Source organism: Aquarana catesbeiana, linkage group LG03 (genome assembly GCF_042186555.1).
Source record: "Aquarana catesbeiana isolate 2022-GZ linkage group LG03, ASM4218655v1, whole genome shotgun sequence".
NCBI classification, from domain to species: domain Eukaryota; kingdom Metazoa; phylum Chordata; class Amphibia; order Anura; family Ranidae; genus Aquarana; species Aquarana catesbeiana.
Window position 1 is genome coordinate 724,955,804 of NC_133326.1, and position 9,356 is coordinate 724,965,159.

The 9,356-nt window shown below is 42.7% G+C and overlaps 1 protein-coding gene across 2 annotated transcripts in view; it reads left to right on the forward strand.

Moving 5' to 3' along the window:
- Positions 1-8,990, forward strand: part of LOC141133740 (placenta-specific gene 8 protein-like) — a 56,821-nt gene extending 47,831 nt beyond the window's left edge. For both annotated transcript variants that reach the window (XM_073623274.1, XM_073623273.1), the window contains exon 4: positions 6,852-8,990. In XM_073623274.1, coding sequence (XP_073479375.1) covers positions 6,852-7,034 — 183 coding nt within the window. In that variant the 3' untranslated portion in view covers positions 7,035-8,990. The remainder of the gene's footprint in view (positions 1-6,851) is intronic.
- The last annotated feature ends 366 nt before the right edge of the window (positions 8,991-9,356 follow it).

The window sequence follows — 9,356 nt, forward strand, 5'->3', positions numbered from 1 at the left end:
TATTAAAACGATTAAAAGCATAGGAAAAACAAATCTGAACGGTCTCACTCAGAGTCGATCCGTCAACCGCCAGGCTCCACCTCTACTAGTTTCGCCACCTCCCACGTGACTTCATCTGGAGGATAACCTGGCTATAACCTGACTGAATTCTTTGAGGACTCTCAGGTGTAAACCATCTGGTCCTGGTGATTTATTTGTATTAAGTTTATTAAGTCTTTCCTTAAGTCACTCCGGACTCTGCAGTCAGTATGCCCTTCCTTTTGCTGTGTGAGGAGAAGAAGTGCAGCCTCATCAGTGCACATCAGTGCAGCCTATGTGTGCCCATCAGTGCCGTCTCATCAGAGCCCATCGATGCAGCCTCAACAGTGCCCATCAATGTAGCCTCAACAGTGGCCATCAATGCAGCCTCAACAGTGCCCATCAATGCAGCTTCAACAGTGCCCATCAATGTAGCCTAAACAATGGCCATCAATGTAGCCTCAAAAGTGGCCATCAATGTAGCCTCAACAGTGGCCATCAATGTAGCCTCAACAGTGCCCATCAATGCAGCCTCAACAGTGCCCATCAATGCAGCCTTAACAGTGCCCATCAATGCAGCTTCAAAAATGCCCATCAATGCAGCCTCAACAGTGCCCATCAATGCAGCTTCAACAGTGCCCATCAATGCAGCCTCAACAGTGCCCATCAATGCAGCTTCAACAGTGCCCATCAATGCAGCCTTAACAGTGCACATCAGTGCTGCCTCATCAGTGCAGCCTATGAGTGCCCATCAGTGCCGTCGTATCAGGGCCCATCAATGCAGCTTCAACAGTGCCCGTCAGAGCAGCCTCATCAGTGCAGCCTTATCAGCGCACATCAGTGCAGCCTCATCTGTGCACATCAGTGCTGCCTCATCAGTGCAGCCTATGAGTGCCCATCAGTGCCGTCTCATCAGGGCCCATCAATGCAGCTTCAACAGTGCCCGTCAGTGCAGCCTCATCAGTGCAGCCTTATCAGCGCACATCAGTGCAGCCTCATCTGTGCACATCAGTGCTGCCTCATCAGTGCAGCCTATGAGTGCCCATCAGTGCCGTCTCATCAGGGCCCATCAATGCAGCTTCAACAGTGCCCGTCAGTGCAGCCTCATCAGTGCAGCCTTATCAGCGCACATCAGTGCAGCCTCATCTGCGCACATTATTGCAGCCTCATCAGCGCACATCAATGAAGGGGAAAAATTACTTTTTAGCAACATTTTATAACAGGAACAAAGGAAAAACATTTTTTTTCAAAATGTTCTGTCTTTTTTCGTTTGTTTAGCAAAAAATAAAAAACCTAGTGGTGACTAAATTCCACTAAAAAGAAAGCTCTATTTGTGTGAACAAAATGATAAAAACGTCATATGTGTACAGTGTTGCGTGTTGCGCAATTGTCATTCAAAGTGTGACAGCGCTGAAAGCTGAAAATTGTCCTGGGCAGGAACAGAGAGAAAGTTTCTGGTATTGAAGGGGTTAAATACATCAGAAAACTGGAAGCTCTGAGATGTTTCAAAAAACCAAACTGCCTTCTCAAACGACTAGAAATATTGAGCACACATGACATCTTGTGGTGGAAAAAATATATCACACATAATAAAAGGATTGTAAAATAAGACCTCTACCCATACCACATCCAAATTGACAATTGCATAGGAAAGAAGGAAATTAGCAGGGATATACCCTGCCAATGCTGGACTTTAATGGCATGGCTCGAGAACCATAAGGTATAAAAAATGTATTTATTTCTTAACAAATTTTAAAATTTCAGAAAATAGTAAAAATACACAACAGAATAAAACATCAAAGGGATTGTGCCATAATGAGGTACATAAACCTTCCAATGCCTAAATAGCCTTATATTAAATAAGCTGAAGGTGTGTAGGTGGCTCAATCCACCAAGGGTCAGGTTCAACGCGTTTTGCTGGATTGCGTAGCTTCTTCAAGACCCATAGGTTGAGTATCAAACTGAAGACAGATGGCGGCACAATGGAGGCAGCAAACGTCTATGGGGGCTGAAAAGCTCCATAAATGTATCCTACACCGTATGGATTAACGTAAGCCAAACAGCCTTTTTATTCAGTGGTTTATTACATGAAGTTCCCAATATCCTCCCAAAGATTTTATGGCGATTAGAGATATTTGCGTACCCGAAATGGTTACACATCAAACAGATCCACCTTCATATATATTTGGGGTACATAACCCAGGATCCCAAACAGGGTACTCAACAAGATTTCAACAGATAAGGAGCCAATGGCTAACCACTTCATGTCTCCCACATGCTGCATTCCGTGATGCCTCCAGACTCAACATAATAAAAGGATCAATTACAATAACAGGCAAATAGTATATGTACCTAGCCCACAGGACCAATTCAGGTTTCCATCAATGACATCCTCCTCCCATGGAATGGTGATAAGATGTCTCTGGCTGCATATATGAGTGAGTTGAATTCTCCGAGGATCTCTCTCTCATATGAAGTTAGTCCATTTGTTAGATCTTAAGCTATGCATAGAGAATAATAAGCTAATCACAAGCACTTTCTTCAAACCTACTGACCTGAGTTCTTTTATATTGGTTGACAGTTGCCTCCATAAGTCTTGGTAAAAATCAGTTCCACAAAGCCAATTTATGCGTCTTAGACAGAACTGTTTAGAAGTTGAGGACTTTGATGTCCAAGCTAATACTCTGAGAGAGAAGTTTTTAGAAAAAGGTTATCGTGAGGAATTTTTACATGTTGTTATTTCTTCTGTCAGATCTTTTGGTTGAGACGGATAAAAACAAGCAAAAGGACATAGACAAGTTTATGTGTTCTTTGGTAACTTTGGAAAGATTTAAAATAAACATTGGCTGATCCTAAGGAACGTCCATGTCTTAGGCCCTCTCCTTCCAGATAGACCATGTGTTATTCTTAGTGGAGTTCCATCACTTAGAAACAAAATTGCTCCGAATGTATTAGATCCTCCTTCCCAACCTACGTTTTCCTATGATTTTAAGTTCTTTTTTTTCCCCTTTAACCACTTGCCCACTGGGCACTTAAACCCCCTTCCCAACCAGACCAATTTTCAGCTTTTAGTGCTCTCACATTTTAGGTGACAATTACTCAGTCATGCAACACTGTACCCATACAACATTTTTTGTCCTTTTTTCACACAAATAGAGCTTTCTTTTTGTGGTATTTAATCACCGCTGAGTTTTTAATTTTTTTGCGCTATAAATGAAAAAAGACCAAAACGTTGTAAAAAAAATGCACTTTTCTTTGTTTCTGTTATAAAATTTAGCAAATTGGTCATTTTCTTCATACATTTGGGCTAAAATTTATACTGCTACATAGCTTTGGTTAAATAACCCAAATTCGTATATATTATTTGGTATTGTGAAAGTTATAGAGTCTACAAACTATGGTGCCAATCACTGAAAATTGATCACACCTGATGTACTGATGGCCTATCTCATTTCTTGAGGCCCTGAAATGTCAGAAAGGTACAAATACCCCCCAAATGACCCCTTTTTGGAAAGTAGACATTCGAAGGTATTTAGTATGAGGCATGGTGAGTTTTTTGAAGTTGTAATTTTTTCCACAAAATTGTCATATAACAAGTTATTTACTTGCATACATGCAACTACACCCCAAAATACATTCTGCTCCTCCTCCTGAGTATGGTGATACCACTTGTGTGAGACTTTTACACAGCTTGGCCACATACATAAGCCCAACATGCTAGCAGCAACATCAGGGGTTCTGGGAGCATAAATTACACACATAATTTCTTGACTATCGCTTACACTTTTGAAGACCCTGGAGCCCCAGGATAATGGAAACGCCCAAAAACTACCCCATTTTGGAAAGCAAATACCCCAACATATATTCTATGAGGCATAATGAGTATTTTGAACATGACATTTTTTTCACAAGTTTTTGGAAAATGTCGAAAGAAAATAAAACCAATGTTTTTTTACACAAAGTTGTCAATTGTCTATATATATATTTTTTTTTAACCCATAGCATGTACATAGCAAAAATTACAGCCCAAAATACATTCTGCTACTCCTCCTAAGTATGGCGATACCACATGTGTGAGACTTCTACACAGCCTGGCCACATACAGAGGCCCAACATGCAGGGAGCACCGTCAGGTGTTCTAGGGACATACATTTTAAATCTAATTTGACTACCTATTACACTTTTGTGAGGCACTGTAGTGGCACTGATGGGCACTTATGTGGCATGGATGTGGCACGGATGAGAACTGATGAGGCATGGATGTGGCACTGATGATACACGGATGAGCACTGATGTGGCATGGATGTGGCATGGATGAGCACTGATGTGGCAAGGATGAGCACTGATGTGGCATGGATGTGGCATGGATGAGCACTGATGTGGCAAGGATGAGCACTGATGTGGCATGGATGAGCACTGATGTGGCAAGGATGAGCACTGATGTGGCATGGATGTGGCACGAATGAGCACTGATGTGGAACGGATGTGGCACAGATGAGCATGGATGTGGCATGGATGTTGCAAGGATGAGCACTTTGTACTGATCGGTGTGAGGAAAGGGGGGAGCTAAACCAGACATGCTCCAGTTTGTTGACAACTGACCACTCCATCATTGGATGGAGCGATCATGTGGTAAAGGGCTGCTGTCATTGGCCCTTTACACTGATCTGTGACCTGCCGGGTCTGGAAGACCCGACGGTCACGGACATTCCCGGGAGTGCGATTCTGGGAGGACATCATTGTCTGCCTTCCCAGAATTATACATCATTCGGCTATGGCCCGGTCGGTAAGTGGTTAAAGAGTGCTCAGTATGTTGAATTAACCACTTGCGGACCACCCACCATATATTTACTGCGGCAGGGCGGCTGCTCTGTGCCAGATCACATACCTAGAAGATGATCTGACACTTTTGGGTCTGGAGCGCACGCGTGTGCCACTGGCGACCCACTCCCACTGTTATTCTACACAGTGCAAGCCCAGCATCAGGTACCGTGGACTCGATGTTCACCGGCGCCTGCCGATTACACAGTACACAGGCAGAACCACAATCTGCCTATGTAAACAAGACAGATTGTCGTTCTGTCAGAAAGGAAGGCACTGATCCTGTGTTTCTGCTAAGCCGGAACACAGATCTTTGCCTCCCTCTAGTCAGAGCACCTCCCCCACAGTGAGTAAGCACTCCCTAGGAACACAGTTAACCCTTTGACCGCCCCTGATGTTAACCCCTTCCCAGCCATTAGTGTCATTAGTACAGTGACTGTGCATATTTTTTAGCACTGATCACCGTATTAGTGTCACTGGTCCCCAAAAAGTGTCAAAAGTGTCAGTTAGTGTGTCCAACATGCCTTCTGCAATATCGCAGTGCCACTGTAAGTCACCGATTGCCACTATTACTAGTAAAAAAAAAATGAATAAAAATATCCTATATTTTGTAGATGCTATAACTTTTGCAAAAAACAATCAATATATGCTTATTGGGTTTTTTTTTTTTTTTTTTTTTTTTTACTAAAAACATGTAGCAGAATACATATTGCCCTAAATTGATGAAGAAATTTGATTTTTTTACATTTTTTGGGGGATATGGATTTATAGCAGAAAGCAAAAAATATTGTTTTTTTTTGTTCAAAATTGTCAGCCTTTTTTTGTTTATAGCGCAAAAAATAAAAAATCACAGAGGTAATCAAATACCACCAAAAGAAAACTATTTGTGGGGGAAAAAAAGGACAAAAAATTTTATTTGGGTACAGTATCACACGACTGCATAATTGCCAGTTGAAGTGAGCAGTGCCGTTTTGCAAAAAATGGGCTAGTCAGTCCTGGAGCTCAAGTGGTTAATAAGCTAGGATGTGGTAAAAAAAAAACACTTTTTTTTTCTACAGCTACCTCTAGGATTTATTCCACTGATTAATTTATTACTTGTATGTCAACCAGTGTTATGTATTTGCTGCAATGCCCTTGTGGCCTACAGTATGTTGGGAGAACAATAATGGCTATGAGCATCCAGCTCAGTGACCATATTGGTAATGTAAAAGCAGGTTATAAGGCACATTTTATATTCTGCCAATAGTTTTTTGTTTCTAGTAATATTTCTATTTGTGCTCTGGTGTGGGGTCATGTTGGAACAGGAAGGGGCCATCCCCAAACTGTTCCCACAAAGTTGGGAGCATGTAATTGTGCAAAATCTCTTGGTATGTTGACCCCTTAAGAGTTCCCTTCACTGGAACTAAGGGGCCAAGCCCAACCCCTGAAAAACAACCCCCACACCATAATCCCCCCTCCACCAAATGCTTTGGACCAGTGCACAAAGCAAGGTCCATAAAGATATGGATGAGGAAGTTTGGGATGGAAGAACTTGACTGGCCTGCACATAGTCCTGACCTCAACCCGATAGAACACCTTTTGGATAAATTAGAGAGACTGCGAGCCAGGCCTTCTCATCCAACCTCAGTGCCTGACCTCACAAATGCGCTTCTGGAAGAATGGCCAAACATTCCCATAGACACACTCCTAAACCTTGTTGACAGCCTTCCCAGAGGAGTTGAAGCTGTTATAGCTGCAAAGGGTGGGCCAACTCAGTATTGAACCCTACGGACTAAGACTGGGATGCCATTAAAGTTCATGTGTGTGTAAAGGCAGGCGTCCCAATACTTTTGGTAATATAGTGTAGATGGAAGCACAGCATATAGCGATCACCCTAGGACAGTAGTGGTCAACTTCCATGATATAGGCAGCCTCAAGTGTGGCCCCAAGATCGCACAATGACCACATAGAATGTTCACACCCTCCTTTCCCATATCTGAATTGACACCTCTTTTTCACCGGTCTCATTTCAGGGTTCGATCTGTGATGACTGCGTTCGCTCCTGCTGCTGCTACAGCTGTACTTGGTGTCAGATGGCCCGGGAGATCCGGCGGAGGGGGAATTGGTCCACGGTCACCACCGCACAGACCACCATCCTGAGCAACACACCCCTGATGCCCCAGGCTCAAGGCTATACTCCTCTCACTGAATACTAAGCAATATTCTGAGTTGTAGTTACCTAAGTCAACCAATCTGCACTCATCTTCATTCATCTGAAAACTGAATGGTTGTTGGGCTGTTGCGCTTTCATATTGGATTTTACACTGCCTCATAGAATAGTCTCCGTGGAGAAATGTGCCACCAATCTGAATTCATTTATTGATGTGACCAACTGATTTCTAAAGTAGCCTCAACTTCCCACAGCTACCTTTCTGCCGTTCTGACACTGCCATGATTGAAGCCATGTTGAGAGACTCTTTAAAGCCGAACTCCATGAGAATTTATAAAAATAGCTACCCCTGCTATGGGGCTCCCCCATAACTATCAGAGTTAAATGCTCATTTTTGTCTAAGGTGCCCATAGAAAGCACTTTTACTTACCTTATCCCTCACTCCTCTGGCAGCCGACTCCTCCCTCTTCTCTCTAATTCTCTGGCTTGGTGTCCTCACATACAATGGAGGACTTAGATCTGCATAGTATGTGATGATGTGACAGCTGCTGAAGGGAAAAGGATGAAGGGAAAAGGAAGGTCACGTGGAAGGAGGAGCCTGCAGGAGCAAGGCATAAGTTAAGTAATAAGTCCTTTGTCTTGGTACCCTAGTCAAGATTGAGCATTGACTGGAAGAACTGGAAGAACCTCCACTGCAAGGGTAGTTTTCTCAGTTCTCTGGAGTTCAGCTTCAAACGGTTTGTTAAGTTAAATGTTTTTTTTTTAGTTTTTAAATGAAGTGGGGAAAATTAAGGTGCCTGTCAAGTTTTTATTGTTATCAGGGTCTCTGCTTGAGAGACCCCCCACAATGCCTGTCCTGCTGACAACCGTAGGGGAAATCTTCAACAGCAATGCAAATAATACAAAAAAAGGAAAAAAAAAATCTAACAGGGGTCCTGGCCTTCCCCTACTTTCCTAAGGAGTTTTTGTTTGAGAGTTCTCCTCGCTTCCTATCTGGTAAAATGTGGTCAGCAAGATAGGAAGTGAGGGGGAATCTCTCTAACAGAGACCCAGGTAGGGGTGAAACCCAACAGACCAACAGAAAATCGAATTGTTAAATGCGGACAGTGCCACCAGGTATGCACTAAAGTTCCACAGTGGAACTTTAGTGCATACTTGGCAGCATTGTCCACATTTAATGTGTTTTTGATTGAGGTATTTCACCTTATATCTTCTGTTACCCATATTTCCTGTACCCCGATCCTAAACTGGCTCTTTGGGGAGTAGTTATTGAACAGTGGCAAATTACCCATACCTTTATTGCAGCCAGGGTGACCATAGCAAATTTGTGGAAAGATGCAAAATCTCTTACCTTCGCAACAGTAATTACTGCTGAATAATAATACTATGCAGGAATTACTTGCCAAGGCCCAATGCAAAGAAATCAACTTTCGAGGGCAGTGGGCCCCCTGGCTGCATGATCGTAGATACATTTCCCTCACATGAAATTATTTTAGGACCTCCCATGGGGTATTAATACTTATTGTGCCTATAACCTGATCTTTCTAGTTAGGATATATTCCTAGTTGACTCTAGGCACTACCCAACATATCGTTAATATACCAAAGGGACCCTCAGGATTTATGGTAATAGAAGTACAACACTTCCTCCCTATTACTCTCTTGTCTATTGCTGCCATTATGTTTACTATCTTAGTTGTCCACGTTTTTATTGTGTTATGCATCACCACCACTCTGTATTTGGTTGCATGAAACTGCATGAACTGATACTACTTACATTTTGAGGGTCATACATAGATCATTTAAAGCAATACCTTAAATGTAACATAGCAATAGCTTCTTTAAGCATTGTGCCTATGTACAAACCTGAACTACATTATCTTTTATGCTCACTAAATATTCTTGCTCTACATATTGTTGATAATGCAATTACTTTTTTTACTTTGTTATGTCACCTGTGCATCCTTAATAAAAAAATAAAATATAAAAGAAATAAAATATAATTGTTCCCCACTCCATCCAAAACTAAGAAAGGGTTTTCTCTGAACATACACTTCAAGCCTAGCGCTCTAGTGTACCTCTTATGGAACCGAGTCTCTCTGTCCCTGTTTCCTCCTCAGTTTTCCCTCTTATGGAACCGAGTCCCTCTGTCCCCGTCTCCTCCTGAGTTGTCCCTTTTATGGGACCAAGTCTCTCTGTCCCTGTCTCCTCCTCAGCTGTCCCTCTTGTGGAGCCAGGTCTCTCTGTCCCCATCTTCTCCTCAGTTTTCCCTGATATGGAACCATCTCCTCCTCAGCTGTCCCTCTTGTGGAGCCAAGTCCCTCTGCCCCAGTCTCCATCTCAGTTTTACCTTTTATTGAACCAAGCAC